At 41.3% G+C, this 24,341-nt stretch overlaps 1 protein-coding gene and 1 long non-coding RNA gene across 2 annotated transcripts in view; one reads left to right on the top strand and one right to left on the bottom strand.

Moving 5' to 3' along the window:
• Positions 1-14,572, bottom strand: LOC110401117. The gene is made up of 4 exons (XR_002440262.1): positions 14,479-14,572; positions 12,200-12,299; positions 6,174-6,281; positions 1-159 (listed from the first exon to the last, which is right to left on the bottom strand). It is a non-coding gene; the product is annotated as an uncharacterized LOC110401117 (long non-coding RNA).
• Positions 13,742-24,341, top strand: part of GABRR3 (gamma-aminobutyric acid type A receptor rho3 subunit) — a 26,345-nt gene continuing 15,745 nt past the window's right edge. The window contains exons 1-2 of the mRNA XM_021401820.1: positions 13,742-13,918; positions 16,369-16,481. Of these exons, the coding sequence (XP_021257495.1) occupies positions 13,908-13,918; positions 16,369-16,481 (124 nt within the window). The 5' untranslated portion in view covers positions 13,742-13,907. The remainder of the gene's footprint in view (positions 13,919-16,368; positions 16,482-24,341) is intronic.

The following is a 24,341-nucleotide window of genomic DNA, read 5'->3' as shown; positions in this document are numbered from 1 at the left end:
ACAGCTTTTCAAATAGCTTTACTTACAAAATGCTGAAAACGCTGCAGGCAGCAGAAAGCAGAGGATTTAATAACTGTCTCTCTGTTGAATCACGATATGCTGGACTCCATATCTTTTACACCATTTTTTTCGCTATTGCTGAGCTCCTTGATATGCAGCCTAAAAAGGGAACAGGCAAAAGAAGCCTTGTGAAAAGCAGAAAGGAGAGAAATAGATTTTCAGTAAAACAATCAGAAGTGGTTTATTTTTCCTTAGCATTCCACAAAGCCTAATTTCATAGCCCTGAGTGTTTGCCTCTCGTTCAGTTCTCTCTTGATGCAGTGGGAAGAGACTTGTGATACAACAACAGATGCTGTCACATAGATCTTTGGGGTGATTAAAAAAAAAAAATTAGTAATGAAGACAATCCCTCAGTATCACCATTGGTGGGAGAAATCCATATACTCAGTAAGTAATCGGATCACACAGGTGTGGCATATTTGTGAAAGGTTTGTGGGGCTGGGAGCTGCAGTGTGTTGATGGAGGGTGCAACACTGGAAGCCTGGGTGCGTTCAGAGTTCCTACGCTGTGACTGAGTGATGCCTCCTGCTTTGGGAGGGTCATGCTCTTTGGGAGCGAGTTACACAGTTATGTGCACTGATAGCAGCTGCACATTGCACTCCATGTGATGAGTGAAGCTAGTTTGTTACAGAAAGAAAAAAAAAACCACCAAAACACTTCAGAAATACTGGAGAGAATTCTGCAAGTCTTGCATGCTCTCAGTTCCTGAGCCTGTGCAACCCAGTACTTTGCTGCAGGTTTTAATCAACTCTGTGTTTATTCAGAAAGAGGCATAAATCCATTGCCACCAAAAATTAATCTAATTCTTGACATGGACTCAGAGTTGAGTCTCAGTTATCTCACACTTCTGGAAATCTCTCATGTATGAGTCGGCATGTACATTCCCCCATCCACATGGTATTAACTGTACTCCTCCCATCACAGGGTGTCGAACTATCTCTGCATTTCCCAAGCATAATCTGTTCTTCTCTTCCTGTTCTCCAAGTCTGCACACCATGGACTGACTCCCACAGCTATATCTAGCATGTTTATCACATTCCTCTCTATGGCATTTTCCTGAATGTGGATGTAGAACACACCATAATGTAATACTTGGCAGAACTATGTTCCCTGCAAAACAAAACGATGTTTCTTGTTACTGGAAAAGCTTTTAAATGTGACCACTGAAGACTAACAAAATAGAAGGCAAGCAAACAGTAGCTCATGCCTGCTCTTTAAAATCAACTGTCTTCAAGTCATCCTGAATTTTTGTGCTTGACAACTTTTGAAGTCTGGGAGCAAAATGCCTATGACATTGTTCCCCAAATTATTTCCACATCAGCTAATCTGTGGTGTTTATTTCCACAATTTATTTTGACAATCCTGGTAAAATCTGTGACAAATGAAGGCTATTTGCTGAGGCTGTAAGAATGCCTTTTGCTAAAGGGATCAGATTATAAATAAGAAAAGAATGTGGGATGTAAGGGGTCCATTCCCCTTCTTAAAATGTGTTAGTCATGCCACCTGCATAAGGTCACAGCAGTCAGTGCTGATGGCGTGCCACCTGATGTCACCTGGCAGGGGCTATACGGTAGTAGAGGACACTGTCTGTGTTGAGTTATACAGCAGGGCCCAATAGCACAAACCAGTTTCTGTACTGGAGCCTGTATCTCCCTATGTGCCATGCAAATTACAAGGAGATCTCCAGCACGAGCAATCACAAGGAAATGAAAACAAAACAAAACAATGCAGAGAAAACACCAAAGAATGACAGTAAAAAGTGGGGTCAATGGCAGGTTTAAGACAGGTGTGAAGAGGTGTTTATCCACACGCTGGGCAGCTCTGCTGTGGAGCTCCCTGCTATAGGCTATGGTGGATGACAGTGCTCTGCAGTGTCTTTGCAGAAAGGGATTTCTGGAAGGAGAATATCACTTCTGAGCAGGCTCCTTCTGTATTTTATCACTACCTAAAATATTCTTAATCTACGTGAGGTAATTATGTAGTATATTGCTGATACAAAGTAAATCTAGTTTTCTGGGTTATGTTCATGGAAAGGTCTGCCTTTTTTTTTTTTTTTTTTAAACTAATGGATTTAGTAAAATGGCCTAGAGAATCTCCTGTATGAAGAAAGGCTGAGAAACCCAGGACTCATCAGTCTGGATAAGGCTGAGAGGGGATCTCATCACTGTTAGTATCTAAAGGGTGGGAGTCAAGTGGATGGGGCCAGGCTCTCTTTGGTGGCATGCAGCGACAGGACAAGGGACAACGGGCAAAGACTGGAGCACAGGAAGCTCCATACGAACATGAGGAAGAACTTTTTTTTTTAACTGAAAATGACAGAGCACTGGCAAAGGCTGTCCAGAGAAGTGTGCAGCCTCCTCCTCTGGAGATAGATATTCAAGACCCACCTGGATGCTTTCCTGCTGTAGGGAACTGCTTTAGCGGGGGTTGGACTGGACGATCTCCAGAGTTCCATTTCAACCCCTACAGTTCTGTGATTCTGTAATTTCTTCACCTTTTCCCGGTGTTCTTACTTCCCACCGCTCTGACTAAAGCCCATCTGCTCCCACAGAGCTTTCATACTTCATGAAGCTGCTACCTTCATTTCAATTCTAAATATTTCTAATGGTCACTTGCTGTGTGCAATATAGTACGGCCTAGCAAAGTTTACATCCTGCAAATTCCCAGCTCCATCTGCCCGCTAGCCTTTGCCTCACGCTGTCCCCTAGATGAGGACCCTCTTCCTCAGGACTGCTGAAAGCCACCCTCCACATCCAGCCGGCTTTCTGGCCTTCTCCCCACCTCTCCCATTTTTAATGCCTTCCTCCTCCCGTTGGGCTGGCGCATGGCTGTGGAAGCACGGCAAGGCGCGTAAACCAAAACCCCCAGCCGCCAGCCGCGGAGCTTCTCTACTTTTGCCGCCCTACCACCCCAGGCAGGCTGCGGGGGAGGGCGGGAAGAAAGCCTGGGTCTGCCACCCCACACCTGCGCGCGGCCGCTGGACAGCGAGCGAGCGCGGGCGGGCGGCGCTGCCACCTCGCGGCCGCTGGGAGCAGCCGTTTCCGCGCGGCCGCCATCTCGGTGCTGCGCGTGTCATGGCGCTGGCAGCGCGAGGGCGCTTCCATCGAGCCAAACGTTAATAAAACCTGAATTTGGTGAGTTAAATTTGGCCGCCCGTTTCGAAACGAGCACTTGCTTTGTGGTGCGAACATCTGTTTCTCTGGGAGTTATCGGTGGGAAAGGCTGGAAAACAACCACTGAATTGTGCCTGATGGCTTTTGAAGCTGTTTTGTGTCCAGCAGAGACCAGACTTTAATCGATAAATAAATCTGTCTCTGTTTTGACTGCAAAAATCAAAAAAGTTTGCAGCGCTAAAGCTGAAAGCCACATATTTTCCACTGTGCAACAGGTTTTTTTTTCTCCTCGCATTAGCAGGTGACAGCAGGAGGAATTTAGCAGAGATGCAATGCATTTTATAAATTGGTTCCTGTCTGAGATATGGTTAACTCCTGGACAATAAACCAGGTGTGTTCTGATTTCCCTTTGTAGAAGTGCTTAGTGAACTTCGAGGTGGCAGCAAGAAGAGGGCAAATGCCGTTGCTGACTTGGTTTGTTGCAGTCTGTGGAGGGAAATGAGCCAAACGAGCTTCAGATAGCAATTAGGATCTAACTGCTGAGCGCCACCAAGAGACACTGGTATTTGCCAAACTGCCATGGAAGAAAGAAAGAAAAAAAAATCACACACAGTAGATATTGCTTTTCACATTGAAGCACCATGTTCGGGCTTTTCACATTGAAGCACCATGGCAAACTAGCTTGCTCCCGTTTTCTGTGAGTTACTCGGCCATATGGGTTCCCCCTTGATCTTCCTTTGTGAAAGACACCGAGAATTTTAAAGAGATGTGTTCTACAAACATAAAGAAGCAAACTCTCAACATTCTTGCTGGAAGGAGATAGACAGGAAAGGAAGAGCTCAATAGCTGTATCTAGCACCTGTGGTTAAGGTGGAGTTGTGCAAAGACAAAACAGTTACATTAATGCCTTGTTTTCTGCCATTAAACCAGTGAGTTTGTAAGTGTATATCCAGCGTGAATGTGGCTGCTTGTTTTTTCTTTTTCAAGACACACATTGTTCCTTAACAAGAGGCACTAAAACTGATCATTTTACTTTCAGAATTGCTGCTGTAAAAGCTAAGTAAAGGGATTTAGGAATTAAATTAATTAAGTGATTGGTCTGTCGGAGCAGAATGGCAAAAGAAAGAATTCTCAGTTTAGAAACTGAAAAATGAGAATGCAAAGAGTCAGAGAAATTTAGGCATTTTTTTGCTGTCCTTTACTTTTTAATGAATTGCACTTTCTCTTGATGAGCCATTGCAACTGAATGTTCACTCGTGAGAAGAAAAAGCAGAGTGCTGAATTTACACTTCATTTACAGGATTTTATCTCACCAGGATTTCTTGCATGTACACTGGCTGTGTACATTTCTCGGAGTACTTATTTTAAGATGTGTTGGCCACTCAGATGCGAATGAAACCAACTGAAAGCCAAATATTTTGTATTTCTTTCAATGGATTCTGAGTTAATGTAATTTCCCATTGCAATTCTAGAGTTTAAATTGCAGGTTTGAGATTTAGTTCCGCTATTAATGAGGGTATTTGGGAAAGTGGAATAGTGGCTCCAGGTTCATGGATACAGGAGTAGTCAGAAAAGAAAGTTCTTGCATGAACATGCTGAAGACAGTATGTTTAACATCCTGGAGTAGCTGTGAGATGAGCCAGACTTCACAGAGTGTCAGAACCTAGACCAGACCCCTGGGCTCAATCTGGATCCAGGTGACATACATGTGTAGACTGTCCCTGGTGACTCTGCATTTACAGATGGGTTTGCTTCACTTTATGCTGTGCTTGATGCCAGGAATGCGCTGTGTGATGATACGAGAATTTCAAAGACAGTGTGATACTGACATGCATGGAACAATATGTTTAGAACCATAATTTCACAAGAAATTTGAACTTGTGGTGCTAAAATTTTACATAAAAAAGGGAAAGGAAAGCAAACCAGCAAGTTGTGGTGCACTGCAGGGACAGAGGGGAGGGCAGGGTTTGAGCAGTAGCTGGTAGTTCTGTTTAAGCTGTTTGTAAAACCATAGAGTTTAACTGCAAAAATCTTGCACCACTTTTGAGATTAGATGTTTTTTTTGCTGCATTTGTAGGCTTTTTTTTTTTTTCCCTGTTTTGGTCCTTTTGCAGTCCTAAAGTATGCCATTTGTTATCTCAGACTACTTAGGACAGTCACGAATGTGCATTTGCCACACTACTGAAAGACTTAGTAAAGAATAGGATTGTAAGAGCTGCGTATCACTGCAAATGTTATATGAAGTGCTTCATCCATACTGGGCCATAATGCTCAGGCTCTGCTGTTCTCTTGCTTCATCTTGTTAAGAATTGAGAATGGGCACCTTATTCTCACAAGATGATGTATCATCTGTATTGAGATAAGTAGTTTCCTTAATTCTGACTCTTGTATTTCTGTGAGGGACCACAGTACAAATGGTAAGCGCTATGCACCGGGCCTGTTACCATAGAAAAGCAGAACGCTGCCTATTCTTGCACTGCAGTATTGCGTTCAAACTCTCCCACTGACAGCTCTGGTTAACCTGCTTTGTATGATTTGCTGGTTGTTTGTGATATCCTCCATCCCTTCTGCTTTTTACAACGTGTATTAGAAACCTGCGTGTTTCAGGAAACTCCTAAGAATACGTTGTCCATGTATTTAATTCTCTTATTAGGAGAATTAAAAATACATGCCAGGCTCCACATTGTATTTCTTCTATGTCTCGTGCAGCTAATTTTCAGGATTTTAGTGCTGACGTACTGTGTTGTTTCAGTTCCTGTTATTTAGAATGGAGTTCAGATGTGCTCAGATTTCCTGAAAAATACAGGCCTCTGAAACATCTCTACTTCCTTGGCATTTTTTCTGTTCGCATTTTGGTAATAGCTGTTGTCGATTTGCTCTGCTTTGTGTTGTGCAGAGGAGAGTGGTCTCTAGTTCCAGACTGAAATTACCTGAAACTGCATATAATTTTTCTGACTAAAAGGAGGCATATCATTTTTCAATATGTGGTAGTGTACTTACCTTCATTTCTTTTGCTTGGTTGGTTGTAAGCTGTTCCAGTGAGCTCAAGCACCGTTACCATGCAGTGGATTTGTCCTCAAAAGATAAACTTTGCAAGGAGTTCACGTGCTATAGAGAAGGGATAATTTTAAAGAAGTATTTCAGTAGTAACAAAGAGACAATGTTCTAACTGTGTTTAAACACAAGGAGCTGTTAAGAACTTGTCCAAAACAAGCAAAGTCTATTGTCTTTATTATTTTGCAAAGAAGGATCCTTTTAGAATTGATTACTATTAAATGCATAAGAGATTAACTTGTTTTCTTACTGGCAATTTATAATGATATCATAACCTGCTCTGTGTAATGCTCTCTTGCCCAGAGGAAATGAAAACAACTCTAGTATGAAAAAATCCTGTTGCTGCGGGTGACATCTAGTTGCTCTCACTGTTACTACACATCCATTAACGGAATGAAACGTCTACCCTTTCACTTTGCAGGAGTTCCTCCTGAGGACATCGTGTGTGGGGGCTAGACAGAATTAATTTCTGGAAATATGTATGTTTTGGAAATCCTCCATGGAGGATGGGACTTTCTGTCTCCCTCCCCCATCGTGCTTAGTGAGGATAATAGCTACCAGTTTCAGATAAAGGTGATGGTAAGCACTACAATATGGCTTTCCCCAAAGTCTCTGGAAACAGTGTGGATGACTATGCTGTCTTCCCTGGAAGTAATATACATGTTGTTAACCCTTTGTAGTTGAGGAAAATGGTTGGCAAAGAGTTAATACTGAATAGTGAGCAGATATCTGAACATGCAGTGATACCTTTGCCACACAACTTGCAGTGTAGCTAGTTTTTTATCTGGTTTGCTACTGTAGCTGCTACTGTAATGCCTGAGCTTGGGCAGGGAAAGCGGAGGACTCAAAGGCTTCTGGATGTTTTCTCTTATGTGATTTAATAAGATACTCTGATACTCAGATGTACGTAGGCTGGATGAGACTAGACAGCTTAAACAGATAGGCTTGGAAACAAGTATTTTCTCTGCCTGAAATGGATTCTTTTTAGTTATTTATTTTCCTTTTCCCCCTAGACAGTGGTGCAAATGACTAGAGCCTGTTAAAGGTCTTATGTATTTTTGGCGTATGTTTACCTTCTCCAGAAAGTCCACCCTAGAAATACGCTAAGAGCTGTTGGAAACACTATCTGGCTATCTCCAAGTCAGGCTACAAATAGTCTTCTGTGGGATTGTTGAGCAAGAAAGGATTGAACCGTGAACAGTGGAGAGTGAGAGGGGTAATAGGGTTAGAAGCCTTTAATCTAATCTAACGCTGTTACATTTTTATACTGATTGGGTAGGAACATTTTCTTACTAGTCCCAGGAAGACAGCTCTTCAACTCCAAATGGAAAAATCAGCAGGAATTAGCTGTTGTTTGGTAATCTCCTGGAAATAGTTTGCATCTCATTGTTATTTCTTGGGCCAAATAGATTTAGTTCAAAATCACAGGGGACTTCTAAGGAGGCAGATGCCTACATCACGAAATGATTATCCTGTTATGCTTTGATGTTAACAGTCTCAGCAGATAAAGTAGTGGGTGGGTTTTTTATTTCCCTGTTTGTTTGTCTGACTCGGGAAGAAGCCTACTGTGAGGAGACCTGAATTACTTCCATTTCTGTTAGATGGGGGTTAGGGATTTCCACCTCCCCTAACTTTCAGTCACATCTCTCTTGTTTTCTAGGTAAAGAACAATAAACATATGCTGATGGTTTTGATAATTACTGAACTTGCTCTTAAAAGGATATATTGACTGTGTCAGCTAAGGAGGTGTGTTGGTTATTGCCCAGTTTTGAGTCCACAAGAGATCTTATCACCTTTAATAGGAGAAACGGGCACTCTGAAATGAATGCCTAAGCAGCATTTTGTTGATTAAATGTTTTGCAATTCAATTTGCCATTGAACAGGCGGAGCAGGCTAAATGAAATTAAGATAACATTAGGGGTGGTGTAGGGATACTTAGGCATGCACGCACTTTATAAATGTAGGATAAATTAAATAGCTGCAGAGCTTAGGAAAAAAAAAAAAAGATCGTCAGTATTTTCCAATGTTAATCAGGAGTATTGAAATGAGACTTCACATGTAAGTTGGACTTTTTTCATGACATTATCCATTCTGTACTTACAGACAAAATGCTTTATACTACAGACCACAGAATCAGTAATGATGTTAATGGTTGGGAAGACAACGCAATGTAGCCAGTTAATGAAAGAGCTTGATCTTTACAGAAAATTATTTTGAGCAGATACACACATATATAGAAAGAAAGATTAATTTAGAGACCTTTGTCATTAAAGCAGATTTTTGTATGGTTTTGTGTGGGATTTAAGGGGGATTAAATGTTTGACATCACTTTGCCTGCACAGGCTATGTTGAAGAGGTTACTGAGCGGGTGATGGAGAATTCATATATGCGCCTGTGCTGAAAGAGTGGAAGCAATGGATCAGACTGCAGCCCGGCAAAACAAATTGCTGTATCTACTACATTTCTAAAAGTAAGGTGCTTCTGATTTGACAGCAGATGCTGCAGGGATGTAGAGCTTAAGGAATTTTTATGTTTTGCCAAAACATGAGGGGAACTCAGAGAGGGCATCAGAACTGGGATGCCACTGTCTTCTTTCTTCAGTGATGCCTTGCTTCATGTGCATCCTTTGTATGATATGCTGTTTCTAAGCAGTAAAAACACTAAAAATAAAAAGTCAGCAAGGTGGATTGGCTGATCAGGTGCATTTATCTTTGGAAGAGATGGTCCTGGTCATTAAGCTACTGTTCTTCACCTGCCTGTGGCCGACAGCAGTGCTACACAGCTCTCCAAGTCAGCGTCACCATCTTCACCATCGGCAACAATTCTCATTCTTAAGAAAGCATAACAGGTAAGCAACGTGTTCCCTCTGTCTATGTTCATCTGATAAACTTTATGCTGTCTGTCAGCAGTCTTTCAATGCATCTTGTTTGTTTATTGCCCTGTTTTGCCAGTTTCTGAATTTACGCTATACATAGTGTATGGATAGGGTGTTCCCAAAAGAGAAATGTTAAACTATTAATTATCAGAGGTTTTTCATAAGCAGACATTTCATATTGTGATTTCCTGTATATATTTCATGTGATTGTGCACATGCCCACAAACAGCTCTTTGAAATTTTATGGAATCAGAATACTGCTGTGATATACTGACTATTTTAGCTCTCTCACTCCCATTACAAGAAGTAGAAATGCCTTCCAAAGTTTAATGCCAACATTATAAAATGACTTCCATTAAGTAAATAGCAGAGCAGCTACGCTATCAAGATACTGAAGACATTCTTATGGTACTAAATGAGGTGAATTGTACTTTATTGTTATTGACAACACAGTGTGCTCCCTTTCTGCAATATGCCTATGCTTTCAACATTGGAAAGGAGGTTGTATCCATTCTTAGTCTTTCCAATCAAGTTGGTGGTTTAAAAGAAATAGGAATACAAAGCTTTCTACATTTAACGTTTTGTGCAAAGTGTTTGTGCTTTTTCCCACAAACACAATTTCATATTTTAGGTGTGGGCCCTCTAAGTGTGTTTCCCAAATAACCTCACAGCGTGTAAACAGACTGCTGGCTGCCAGTGGTGATCAAAGCAAAGCCCGTCTTTGTAGAAAAGTTGGAGACATTGTAATAAGTAGCCTTATTTAAGGAAGGAGAAATGATGCAACTGTTGCACTTTTCCATGTCCTTGACCTTCCTATTCAAGTAGACAGGGGAGCTGGTAGTTTGTTCATAATAATCACCTATCGAGGAAAAGTAACATGATTGGACTCCTCTAGTGTGGGTAAGCTATTTTTAAAGTTATATGCTTTGTAACAGGCATACAGCTGTTTACATTCTGTATCTCTCCGTATGTGATAATCCAGCAGTGATATATCTCTGAGTCCTTACATATCTTGTTAAAATCATGGTTAAGCAATGCAGGGCAAGAGAGCATATCCCAGTGACACAATGGAAGTGCCTGCAGATGCTGTATAGCTTGGTATTTCTGGATTTTCTCAAGGTCGTAGGTTCAAGTTTGGTCAACGCCAAGTGCTCGGGAACAGAACGCCTACTGGCAGACTGCTTCAAACACTGATAGTTTTGGAGTGAGTATGAGTGTGTGATTATTTGCTATAATTAAAATAAACAGAACTAGACCTAATATCAAAATGAAGTCTAATCTGGGACTTTATTAGTCTCAGGAAGCAGTTAAGAATCAAACTGAAACAGAGTAAAATATCTTATTATTGCCTTAGGGGTAATGGTCTGTTTTAAGCTTACTGATACATTTTTTTTTTTTTGTCACTGGTAAAAGGGAAACATATGCTACTGTTGTTTGCATGTGTCCTGTTCTGCTGTAGCTGAGAGGAGTTGCTTCATCACTGGCATACTAATTTAGAAAGCAGGAGGAAAGCCTGATGGGAGGAGACAGCAAATATGGCATCCTGCTGGACATTGCTGACCTCTTGCCTCAGGACAACAGGTCAGGAACAGGAACAATACTAGCACAGTAGCCCCTCCATCTTCACAGACCTTTACTAGTACCTACAAATTGGATTCACAGGACGGTCCTGTGAGACAAGCAGAAGAAGGATGTTAACAGAATAGAAGCAAGGAGGAATGCCAGCACTGCATTCTCAGATAATGCTGACTGGGGTCTCAGTTTTCTTTACGCGAGGCAAAGGTTTGCCCTTTTGTACCATTTGCTAGGCCCTTGTGATTTAAAATTTGGAATTGGGAAGAAGACCGCAGAATCTGAGCCATAGAAGATCCCAAAGCTTAACAGCTGCAAATCAGCTTTTCCGTGGAATGGATCCAAACACATTTAATTTCTTTTTGTTTGATTCTTTCTCTGATTCTGTTTCTAAAGACAGCATTATCTTCCAGTACATTGCAACAGGGGCTGACTTTCCACCGGCCTCTTTTTCATGCTGGGGAAAAACCTTTCAGCCAGCACCAGAGTTATTAGGGACACAGCTGACAGATGGCCTTAGTTAAATGGGTGGCCTTTTAGAAAGAATCCCATGTGAAAATGTTACTTAACCTACAAGTTCCTCTGGTTTAATAGAGTAACCCAATTCTCCCTCCAAAGCTATTTGTCTGCGTTCTCTTGTAAAGAAGATTTTAAAGCATTAACCAAAAGTACATGAGAAAGAGATTATTCTCGTGGTCCATTTCCTAAAGCAAAGAACAAAACATTTGACTATCCAGATATTAGGCTTTTTGGCCATACGTGTTGCTGATGTCACTGAACACTTGGAAATGCAGAGAGGAGAGAAAGAGAGGGGGGGAGAGAGAGAGAGAACTGTACAATTTTGATGCCTGTATCTATCTGAGTTTCAAAATTTGACAAATGTGTTAAAAGTTTCTGAGATTACATTACTATATAACTCCACAAACTCTCCTGGGAATAAGTTCTGTAATTCTACCTTTTAGTTACCTTTGATTTGGTAGTAGCTGGAGTACCTCAGGAACGTATCACTGTAAAGAACTTTCTGGCCATTAAATCTAGAGTCCTTCATGGTATTCTTTTCACGAAAGAGTCCTTCGGAGTACACTTTTCATAAACTCAGCTAGTTTCATTTTGAGTGTGATAACTTCTTCTCCACTAGGGAAGTATGGTATCTTGGATACTAAATTAGTGTAACAGAAAGCAACACTTCTCCTGCCTGTTATTCCTGAAATGTGAGTTTCAGATTTTTCAAAGTCTATCAAGATGAGGATGGTGCTGGAAAGGTGTTTATAACTTCCTGAATATCCAGAGGTGCTGCAGCCTTCCTCCAGTCTGCTGTAAGGGCTTTGCTTTCTTATAAGTAGAATGGGGCATTAAAACAGAAGAGCCACATAAGATCTGACCTAATGCCCATGTACTACTGTGACCTTTTCTCACAATGGCTGTAAGCAGCAGTTTGGAAGAATAAGTACAGGGCAAACACAGAAAATATTTTCTCCTTACAGCTGCTGGGCCTCCAGTCACTATATTTCCCACAGAAACTTACTGTGTTTGGTGTTATTTTTGCAGACTTAGCGACCTTCTGTGGATTTCTTTTTCATTCACTTGTCTGGTTTCTCCTTGAACCATAGAAAAGTTTCAATAACCTGGTAAGTTAAAGGCAACCAGTTAGGTTACTAACCGCATCACTCCCCAGAAGCCACTAGTTATGGAACTACACTGATGGTGTTATGTGGTTAAATGCTTCAGCCAGAAATGATCTGATTTCCTTGAGCAGCCTTTTGACCTTTCACTTCTTGTTACTTATTTTGAGGTTACATAGGAGCAGATAAGTTTGTCCTTAAAAGCCTGCCACATATTCATTGGTTGTTAAAGAATTCTGAATTAGTTGCTCTGGTTTTCTAGGTAATGACAAGCTGCTCTTTGAAAGCTCTGTGAGACAACAAGGCATTGAGCCACAAGACCGTGAAACAAATCTGGGTAGTGAAGCATCCAAACGCTGTCTCACTAGTTTTGTATCTGAAGAGCTAGTGCTTCCAATAAATTCCCATATAAATGCCAGCAGGATTGTCTTCCCTCTGTGATGTGAAACACTTCAAATGCTTTTTATGTCCTCTGTTGGAATTTAATTATAGGCTACAATTTCATTTACATAATGTAAATGTCGCCTGGAAGACAACTGTGAAAGCTAGAGGTGTTATAACTGAAAGCAGCGGTCTCTTGAGCACATGCTTCACTTAGGCTGACAAGCCCATTTTTTTCCATTGCCTAGATCTATGCCAACACCAAGCCACCCATCAGATATCCATTTGTTACAGCTACCCCAGACACGTAAAGAGAGATGTTCTTTCCTTAAGTGCATGCGGGCTTTTCCTCTCAAACAGCACACCCTGACGTCTGCCACACAAGGATGGAAAATCAGCTACTACATTTGGACTCCTAGGCTATGGTGCTCTAGCCAAAGCTGCATACCAAATAGGCCACTGAAATATAAACTATGTCTCTGGTGTGCTTTTGTGAGAACAAAGTGTTCCACTGGCAACTGCCACACCACTGTGGTCTTTGAGTGACCTTGAGAAGCTCTTCTGAGACCTACACTTAAGTCTTTCTCTTCTGCTGTTTAATGGAATTGGCTCCGTGGGAAGGAGCACTCATGAAAATATCTGCTGATGATTTCACAATGCTGTGGTACCAATCAATAGCAAGATATGAGTCTAGGATTTCTTGGGAGTAAACAAATACATGCATGCAATTCCCTCTGAGTCATCAGTTAAACAACTTTAAAGCTGCAGTGAGGAGAATGTAATACTCTCTTAGCCAAGGAACAACATCTGGAGTCCAGATGCTGATGTTAAAGGAATATCTGCTGGAGAACACTTAGCCTTGGGTAGGAGTGGCAGGCAAGCAGGAGAAAAAAGTGAAGCTAGAGTGTGCTTAAAAAAAAAAAAACCACCTAGATCTTTTAATGGGATTTTTAGAAATGTTGATATCTTTACATGTGCAATGGTACCAGCATCCATGAAATTAATGTCAAGAATATGCACAACTGCGTGTAAGCAGTTTTTTTTTTCCCTTTACAGTTAAAAAATATTTTCTGCCAAAGAGAGGTACTGAAGGAAAGATGCCACACATTTGTAATGGAAAGACTATTCTGACCCCTGCAGGATCTTTCCTAGCTTGAATAACCACTTCTGAGAGCAGCTAGAAATACTTACAGTTACTCCACCATTTGTATACAGAGCATCAGCTTGAAGATGCTGTTCGAGTAAGTGGACGTAAAAGATGCCTTCTGTTTATGCAGCTTTTCTGTTTATTTTTCCTCATACAAGAAAATGGAAGAAGTAACAAAATCCTAAAGCATGTATTTTCAGTGGCTTATTAAGAAAAATCTCCTGACGTGGGTGCTTATGTTTTCCCTTTTGAGATGACTAGGGAAATTTTTCCTCAGTCACATACTTATTTCCAGTAAGATGTAACAGATGCACCATAGGTTTAGCCTGTTTCTTCCAGTGAAATCATGAGAGCCTCAAACAGGCATCTTCCTCGGCACATCTAATGACAAATAACCTAGTGCTTCCAAACTAAATTAGCTGTGCCATGGCATTCTGAACACAGTTCATCATTTCATTTTACACCAATTCCCAAGCAGCAGAATTTCCCCGCATGGCTGTTACAGAGCACTGCAGGTGTTCATTTCCACTGCCTGTTCTGCTCTGATGCAGACAGACTTGCTTGTGGTAGCTTTAATTCTCTGAAGCATGAGGTTTCATTTTAGCATCCATGTAATTTTAATAATGAGAAAACTAAAGTCTTTCTTTGATATACCTGATGGATGATTGCCCTGATATTTTGGTTCACGCAACACTGCTATAGGCATTCAAGAATACACAGGTAGATAAACTTGGTCAAGCCCAGTGACTCTGAGTGGCCTAGCAGCCAGTGACATCATAGCACCCCTGTGATGCAGCATTTTTAGAAGTAATTTCTTGGCCTTTGTTATTGAAAAAAGGGGGTAGGAGGTGGAGGGAGGAGAAAAAAGCTGAAGTAGCTGCAGATACGCCTTGTCTTAAGGTATTTTGTATCTCATCCTATTCAGTGTTTGACTACAGGGCAAATAGAACAAATTTCAATCATCCAGTCTAAAGTAACAATTAGAGTCACTGGCAGCAAAGTCTCGGTGAATCACAGAAGGCATGAAAGAAATGATCTCTAGGGAGATTCCCTTGCCTGTGGCGAAGCAGCTGTATTTAATTCATTCCTACAGATATCTGTCTAATATGTAGCCCAAAACCTCCCCAAGCAATCTGTTTTCACCAGGGGGTAACACAGATCTCCCTTGTTGCCACTGCCCACCCTACCTGTGAGAGGACATGGAAAAAGGGCCCTGTAAAAGCTCGTCATGCATTCTGAAGACTGGTGCATTCCCTCAGTCTTCTTCCTCTAGATTAAGCAGCAACAATTCTTTGAGATCTTCCCACATCTTTCATAAAAGGAATGCCCTGAACTAAGCATAATGTTCCAGCTAAGCTTTGACTGGTTCTGTTACTACTTGGAGCCAGGCACTTAGAGCAGGTCACACAAGAAGGAGTGGAAACTGAAGGGAGCATCATTGCATTTTCCTTATAGCCAAAGTAAACAATGTAACAGACGCTTTCTAAAGGCTATGTCACTGAGCTGCCACGTCTGGCTGCAGACCTTCTCTGTGTTTTAACCCGAATACTTTGGGATATGAGTATGTACTGACCTCCCTGCTGTTTGTGACATACTTTCTGTATACAAGAAAAATGGACAGGAAGGCTGCACTGTGATGGGCAGCTATTGGTCACTTTAAATGCAGACGTAGTACATCAGTTCCTTTCTCAGGTAGTGAACTTCTGCATGGAATCTAGACTGTGGTGCAGTACATTCTGTGAAGGGAAGAGAGTTAGCAGCAGTCCCTAGGAACAACTGCAGAATTCATGGCAACCTGATGAGGGCATCTGACCGGGTTCATCTGTATTGCCTCTGTGCTTCCCACAGGCTCAGTTATGTGCAACATGACATAAGCCACAGAGACAGTATTTCTGTGATGCAAATAAATACTGTGTGGCTGAACAGCAAACAGTGGATGAGATAATGAGCAAAAAATAAACAGGAAGTTGCATGTTAGCATGTAGCATGGCTACAACTGATGAATGTTTGAGAGGATCTCAAAAAGCAACTTCCTGGATCCAGGACTATCAGTCTCAGAATTCCCCTGGGAAATTATTGACTCATTTGAGCTCTTAGGGGGAAAAAGACAAACAAACAAAAACCAAACAAAAACATTTATAATAAAAATATAGTTGTCCTTATAATATAGATAATATGAAATGGTTTTTAAACCATGGATATACAGTGCTATTTCCAAATCTTTGTTGAAAGGGGTAATGTGGACAGTACCGTTTTTTTCAGTTGGTTCTCATCTCTTGCATAGTGATAGGTTCAGTCTCTGAGGACTGAACTTCTTGTACGTAATAAATATTTTAATAGGTGTTCCTCATGAACCTTGGTGCCCTCATGTCTGATTTCCCCATCTTTCACAATATGGATCTCCCCAGCTTTACTAATGTAGTCATTTCCCTCACTGGTCCAGATTCAACTGTCCAGGGTTCTTGAATCTCTGCTTCATTAAATGAGCCTTCTCTCGGGCAGAAAAAAAAAAGTTTCTTACTTTTTTATTTTCTTTAAACATAGCAAACGAGAAATTAAAATGAGGAAACTTGACAGCACCAAAGTCCGGCCACTTAAATCTGAGCAGCTTCTTCGCATAGAGGACCATGACTTCGCACTGAGACCTGGATTTGGAGGTAAGCAAGTAGCAGGTACCAGTGCTGCGCTCGTTAATAGTTCTTTCTCTATCTGTAAATTACTTAAACTCTGTCAGGGAATGCCACCTAAAATTGGAGAACAGCTTTAACTGCAGCTCTCTTCGTTTGGTGATCTTCAGAGAATAAAGAAGAAACCTAAAAATACTTGAAAGCAAAGCACCTATTTTTTGTTTGGCATATCAATAGGAGAAAACATTCACAGTCTCCTTCTCAAAACTAAATAACAGGGGTAATATTGTTAGAATACTACTCTTTGATAGTGATTAAGGTAACCCTGGAAACTGCATAGTGTAGTAGCAATTAACAAATTAGTCATCATATTTGTTTTGAGAGATTGAAATGTAACGTAAATTCCTAAATCTTTGCTCTGCACAACATTTAATAGCAAGCCTTCAGTTTATTACCATGTAGTTTCTCTGTTTTTGGGTACTGTGATGATTATTTCTTCATTTAACTAAATTGCATGTGGATAATGTGAGTATTGAATAGGATTTGGATTTTGACTCTCCTTGACTCCTTCCATGACTCTCCTTCATGGAACATAAAATGAGAAAGCTGCCCTATTACTAAGCTTTACCTGAGCCTTTGTGTCATCAGCTCAGTGTTCGTGATTCGTGGAACCAAACTGAACAGCTCTGGTTTATGAAGCCAAAATAAAATATATGAAGAGCAATAATCAACTGTGTAAACAGGCACAAATCTGGGAGGATAGCTGAAGCCTGTGGAGCTATTGTTGACACCAGCTGTGGGGACCTGGGGCCTGGCAAGCATGCCAGGAGAGAGAAATGTGGAGTAAGAATAGATTTTCTAGATGCATTCTTTGAATGTGAAAGGATTTGTCATTACTCTATGAATTTTGGCTTGTCAGAGAACTAAAATCTTCCGTGTCTTCTAACAATAATCAAGTAATATCTATATCTTGGCAGCCAAAGTTAGAATTACCTCTTGCCTAATTCCTGTCTAGCCTAGTATCTTTTATTCTGGATATTTTCCTTTTATTACCTGCCTTGTCACACAAGGTATTTGAATTTTTCAGAGTATCGTCTCAGAAAGGAAGTAGCATTTCCATGAAAGAAGCAACAATTTGGGATGTACTTTATTACTGGATCATCCCAGAAAGCAATACTTATGATGTCCATAAAAGTAGCTTTCAGAATATAGCCTGTTATCTGCCAATTCTAATTTTCCACAGTCAGTGAGGATTTTTTGTACCCAGCAAATCTGTACCAGGCTTTCTCCCCTTGTCCTTTTATTTTCAGATGACTAATCATAGAGCCCGTTCAATTCCTTTTGAACTCAGCTGTGTTTTTTTTTCCACTGACTTCATTGCACAGACCTCCTAATAATCACATTGCCATGGGTAAAATTTCAGCTGCACTCCTGTATTTCAGAAATAGCTTTCAGCAGAACAGTGTACCAGCTTTACTCTTTACTTTACTCTTCTGTCATTCACATGCTGTAGCGGCATAGGTTGGTTGCACTTGTAAAAGTCACATCCAAGAGTTCACACACCTTTGTGTTTTCAGAACTTTCTTAATAAATGGAATACTTACAAGTCAATCTCTTTAAGAATAAAAATGGATCCATTAATATTTTTACAGCATACAGTAAAAAGTCTCAGGAAAATGAATGTTGATCCTAAATTTATACTCCATTATTCCTGTCTTACCATTGATTTCAGTGATGTTACAGTAGTAAAGAATGGCTTGGTTTCTAGAAGAGACAGGTTAATGAGGCACAACAATTAGCATACAGCTGTGACCTCAGCATAGGACAAAACCAGCTGAAACATAAATCTGAATAACATACCTAGACTTATTGTCTGACAGCAGAGTATAGGTTTCTCTGACAAACACTGATGAATAAGTGTGCAGCAGAAGGAAACCTAACTAGAGAAGATGAAATTAGAGATACCACTGCCTCACAGACACTGACTAGAAATCACATATACCCTTCTCACAAGGTGGGCACTGCCACCAGCAAGTCTCACAGTACGTTCATTACAGTGATACCCTGGGACTGGCACAGATAGGGGACAAGGACTTTGCTTACTTTCCTCCTCTTCACACTGCACTCACAGCCTCAACATGGCTCTGAACTGCAAGAGGACTTACAATACTGTGATTTTATGCATATAAAGCAGATGAGACTTTGGGTTTGTTTTTATTAAACGTAGTAAAGCATCTCAGTACTGTGATTCCTCAAGGGCTTGGATCTGTCATGAGCCACAGTGTGTGATTTATTTAGCTCAGCACAATGCATGAATTCACATTACTGATGTGAGAAATTAATACAACAACAAAACAGGTCAAAGTAGCTGCGTGAAAAAGAAGTATTTTAAAATTATTTTTTAAATCTATAAGAGAGTTAATTTTTTTCCCTTCTCTGTATCTCATTGCGATTTCCTGGGTATGTCATAGAGCTGGAATGATAAATTTTGTTAATTTCTACTGTGCCCCTTTCCCTGAAAAGATAAATCATCCTTTGCACCAGTTTAGGGGAAGAAGCAGCTGGAAAATTTACACTGTTCTTAACCTTCTGGAGATTCCTCAGTTCAATAAATTCTTAAATCTAAATCTGGCTTGTTTAATTTCATTTAGCCCCACATATGTAAAGTGAATGAAGCAGATAACAGGACCCGGAGTTTTTAGTGTTTATAATTATAGAAAAACAGAGCACATGCTGAATTTTATTTGTAAGCTGAGCGAACATCTGCACAGGAAAAGAGTTGGGGCAAATGAATATAGAGCTTGTGGATACTGATACTACTGGCTGTAGTGTTACAGGAAATAATCATGACCCTGCTCACATGGATGATTTCTTTCTCCCAAAAGTATGTTATTGATCTTTAGAGATGAGGGTGAGCACGTGTCAGTATCAGATGCTGAACTGAGACTTTTAGCAGCTTGTATCTGAGGACCATCATGCAGGCTGCCTTGACAGCCAAAACTATGTACATTGACGATAGTGTTTTAGTGAGCCACAATTAGAAATCCTTTTAAAATAATGCTCCTTTCTATACTTAGACATCTATTTTCCCATCTCATACTATTTTCTTAACTTTCTTAATTTAATGTACTGGCAGAATTTGAGTTCTCGGTTACCTGAGTTCTTTTCCCACATGCTAAACATTTACATTGCCATTTAAAAAACTGTGATTATTTTACTCCCCTGTGCCTTGGTTTTGCTAACTGTAATACCCTTCTGTGTGCTCTCTGTACTACTTTGCAATCTGAAGATTGTATAACCACATGATAATTGTCATTATGTGCAAGTAAGTTCTCTATGTGTGAGTCTGAAGTATCACAACTTTATTTTTCTTTTCTTTTGTGTCTTAATGACCTGTCAGGATCTATGCTAATAAAGTTAATTAGAGTTAAGTAATGGGTTAGTTGAAGAAATTTTAGAATTGATTATCTCTGCTATGTCAACCAGTAAAGGGGATAATAACAGCGCATATTAGAAATCCTGGAAAATGATTTAGTAGAATTTATCTGGTCAAGATGTAGCAGTTTTTCTGGAGAATTTGCATAGAATCATAGAATTGTTTGAGTTGGAAGGGACTTTTAAAGGTCATTTAGTCCAACTCCCCTGCAATGAACAGGGACACCTACAGCTAGGTCAGGTTACTTAGAGCCCGATCAGCCTGACCTTGAATGTCTTCCTGGATGGGGTATCCACCACCTTTCAGGGCAACTTGTTCCAGTGCTCACTTCCCTTACAAAAAAAACTTTTATATCCAAACTAAATCTCCCCTCTTTTAGTTTGAAACCATTTCCCCTTGTCTTACCACTAATTGCATCTCAATCAGCAATTAGCCATAGTCTTTATTCCAAGTTTTCAGAGGATCAGAGGTTCTATTAACTCCTCACTCCTTGAAAGGTCAGAAACTTCTCTCTCTGGTGGAGGAGAGTGACTCTGATGAAAGTGGAATGTCTTTCTTCCATGTGTTACTGGAAGGACTAGCTTGGATCCAAAACAGGAGAGAAACATTTTAGAATTTGCAAGACCTCTGATAGGCACCTTCTCCTAAATATTTTTTCATACATTGCTAATTCTTTTGTTCCAAAAGTTAGCTACGGCTAATACCAGTCCCCCTTCATTTTCCATGTAAATAAGAAATAAATAAAAGAGTAGCAAGAAGAAAATAGCATTGCCAGTAATGCTGCTGTTTCACTCATTGCCAGAGGAAAGAAGATACATCCACACAAGCTGGTGGCTTGTTTCACTTCTGTCTCTGGTTTTCCTTCTCTACATGCCCACAAATCTTTTTTAGAAAAAAGCATTTGTACAGACCTTAATCCTTCCTTGGTTTCTCTCTCTCTTTCTGGGAGGTTTCTGCAGACGTAGCTTTTTTCCAGCACACACTGTTACCAAGACAACTGTGAAAAATCAGTGACTGATTTTTCTAAATTCAACATTTATCTTGGGGAATTGCAGGTGCAATCCTTTGAACCACGAGTTCAAAGGTTTGACTACTACAGAAATACTATGGAATAGTAGAAAGTTGATATTACTGTAGAAATTGATCATAAAATGCTAAAATAATATCTCCTTTTTAAATGTAATATCCCTTTTAAAAGGAGTATTAATAGAATTTGCCTGTCTTGCTATCTATTAAAAAATTCTTCTTGTTATGTTAAACCTTTATAATAGACTGGAAATGTCTTGTGTTAGGATAAATTCATCTGAAAACAATTCTATTTTTTCTGCTGAGGAGTAATTATCTTGAAAATCTGTGGAACCTCCATTGTGAAAATCACTAATCCCTCTAAAATAATGATTTGTAGCAACGCTCCAGCAGCAACTGAAGCTGCTCAATTTAATAACAAAATCCTCTCTGCCATCCCCAGTCTTGTCAAGCTGGGAAATAAAAAACACAGCTTTTCTCTGGTTACTTTTTTTCAAAGTGAATTTGATGTCATTGCCTGATGGTCAGCCAGAGATTGAAATTCTCAGTATATTAAGGAGAAAGCTGTGGTGCAGACATGGGAGTAGAAAAATGACTCTTTCTGGCTGTTTTTGGATGTTTATTGAAATGCTTTTTTTTTTAAAATACATCCAAACTTGATATAACAAACCCATAGGATAGAACTACTTCTCAGCAACCTGTTCCCAATATCTCATTGTTACTGTTTCTGGTGGAGCTGGTTTTTAATCACAGAAATAAATGTTCCAAGAAAACTACAAAGTTCAGAAGGCCTGGACAAGAGCAGGGCCAAAACATTTCTTACAAGAGTGGTGGTGCTAGTGGGAGAAGTACAAAAATGCTTCAGGTCACTGAAGTGACCAGGACTGCGTATCTGTGTAGGGCTTTGTGTGTTTATCATCCTCTTACATTTGTTGCCAAAGTAGAATCAGAATGGGATGAAAATAATTGCAGCTGCTCTGATCTGTCAATGTGGTTTTATAATTGTCTGTTGGGAATGCTAAACTGAACAATGTTTTTTCCTTAAGCAGTATGAGCATGCTTTTTGGCCATTCCACAGGAAAAGAACAGGAATCTCTTCCTAAGGAGCATGTTTCACAGTTCTACCACAAAAGGAACAGATTTCATTGCAAAAGTTCAGGTTTTTTTTACATCCTTTGTAATTCTCCTGGCCGCAGATTTTGATTTCTGTTATGCTCTTCACTGTCCCCACTGACATGGTTTTATAACAGTTCCTAACTGAGTGCAAGCTCAGTCAACTCAAAGAATGAAATAAAGAATGCATATATATCATAGAATCATAGAATTATATAGGTTGGAAAAGACCTAGAAGATCGTCCAGTCCAACCGTCCACCCACCACCTATAACCCCACTAAACCATGTCTGTCAACACTATATCTAAACATTTCTTGAACACCTCCAGGGACAGTGACTCAACCACCTCCCTGGGCAGCCCGTTCCAGCGTCTGACCACACTTTCAGAAAAGTAGTATTTCCTGATGTCCAGCCTAAATCTCCCCTGGTGCAACTTGAGGCCATTCCCCCTCGTCCTGTCACTAGTCATAAGAGAGAAGAGGCTGACCCCCAGCTCTCTACAACCTCCCTTCAGGTAGATATAGAGAGTGATAAGGTCTCCCCTGAGCCTCCTCTTCTCCAGACTGAACAATCCCAGCTCCCTCAGCCGCTCCTCATAAGGCCTGTGCTCCAGACCTCTCACCAGCGTTGTCACCCTCCTCTGAACACACTCCAGGGCCTCAATGTCTTTCTTGCAGTGAGGGGCGCAAAACTGGATGCAGTACTCGAGGTGCGGCCTCACCAGTGCTGAGTACAGAGGGACAATGATTTCCCTACTCCTACTGGCAACACTATTTCTGATACAAGCCAGGATGCCATTGGCCTTCTTGGCCACCTGGGCACACTGCTGGCTCATGCTCAGCCGAGCATCGACCAACGCCCCCAGGTCCGTTTCCTCTATGCAGTCTTCCAGCCACTCTGCCCTGAGCCTGTGGCATTGCCTAGGGTTGTTGTGGCCAAGTGCAGGACCCGGCACTTGGTCTTGTTGAACCTCATCCCATTGGTTTCAGCCCAGAACCTGTCCAGATCTCTCTGTAGGGCCTTGCTTCCTGCCAGCTTGGTGTCATCTGCAAACTTACTAAGGGTGCTCTCAATCCCCTCATCCAGGTCATCAATAAAGATATTGAAAAAGACAGGCCCCAGCACCGACCCCTGGGGAACACCACTCGTGACCGGTCGCCAGCTGGATTTAACTCCATTCACCACCACTCTCTGGGCCTGGCCCTCCAGCCAGCTCCTTACCCAGCAAAGAGTGTACCTGTCCAAGCCACGGGCTGCCAGCTTCTCCAGGAGAATACTGTGGGAAACAGTGTCGAAGGCTTTGCTGAAGTCTAGGTAGACTACAATAACAGCCTTTCCCTCATCCACCAGGTGGGTCACTCAATCATAGAAAGAGATCAGGTTGGTCAAGCAGGACCTGCCCTTCACAAACCCATGCTGGCTGGGCCTGATCCCCCGGTTGTCCTGCAAATGCTGCATGATCTCCCTCAGGACAATCTGCTTCATAATGTTCCCTGGCACTGAGGTCAGGCTGACAGTCCTGTAGTTCCCCGGATCCTCCTTACGACCCTTCTTGTAGATGGGAGTTACACTGGCAAGTCTCCAGTCTTCTGGGACCTCTCCAGTTGACCAGGAACGCCGATAGATGATGGAAAGCGGCTTGGCTATCTCCTCCGCCAGCTCCCTCAGCAGTCTTGGATGGATCTCATCCGGCCCCATGGACTTGTGGCAGTCCAGGTGGAGTAGTAGGTCTCTGACCGTTTCCTCCTGAATTGTGGGGGGTTTATTCCGCACCCCATCTGAGACTTCCAGGTCAGAGAGTAGAGTACTCTGAGGACAACTGGTCTGACTTTTAAAGATAGACATAAAGAAGAACCTCAGCCTTTTCATTGTCCTCAGTGGCCACATTCCCAGCCGTATCCAGTAAAGAATGGAGATTCTCCTTGGTCCTCCTCTTACTGTTAATATATTTGTAAAAGAGTTTCTTGTTCCCTTTTATCCCAGCAGCCAAGCTGAGTTCGAGCTGAGCCTTTGCCTTTCTAATTTTCTCCCTGCACATCCTAAGAACCTCTTTGTACTCTCCCCGAGTTGCCTGTCCCTTCTTCCACAGGAGGTAGATTATCTTTTTCTCCTGGAGCCACAGGAAAAGCTCCCTGTTCATCCATGCCTGTCTCCTTCCCCGCTGGCTCATCTTGCGGCTCAGGGGGACAGCCTGTTCCTGTGCCTTCAGGACTTCCTTCTTGAGGAGCGACCAGCTTTCCTGGACCCCTTTACCCTCCAAGACCGAATCCCAAGGGACCCTCCCTACCAGTTTCCTGAACAATTCAAAGTCTGC

Source organism: Numida meleagris, chromosome 1 (assembly GCF_002078875.1).
Source record: "Numida meleagris isolate 19003 breed g44 Domestic line chromosome 1, NumMel1.0, whole genome shotgun sequence".
NCBI classification, from domain to species: domain Eukaryota; kingdom Metazoa; phylum Chordata; class Aves; order Galliformes; family Numididae; genus Numida; species Numida meleagris.
This window is presented reverse-complemented; position numbering and strand designations above follow the sequence as displayed.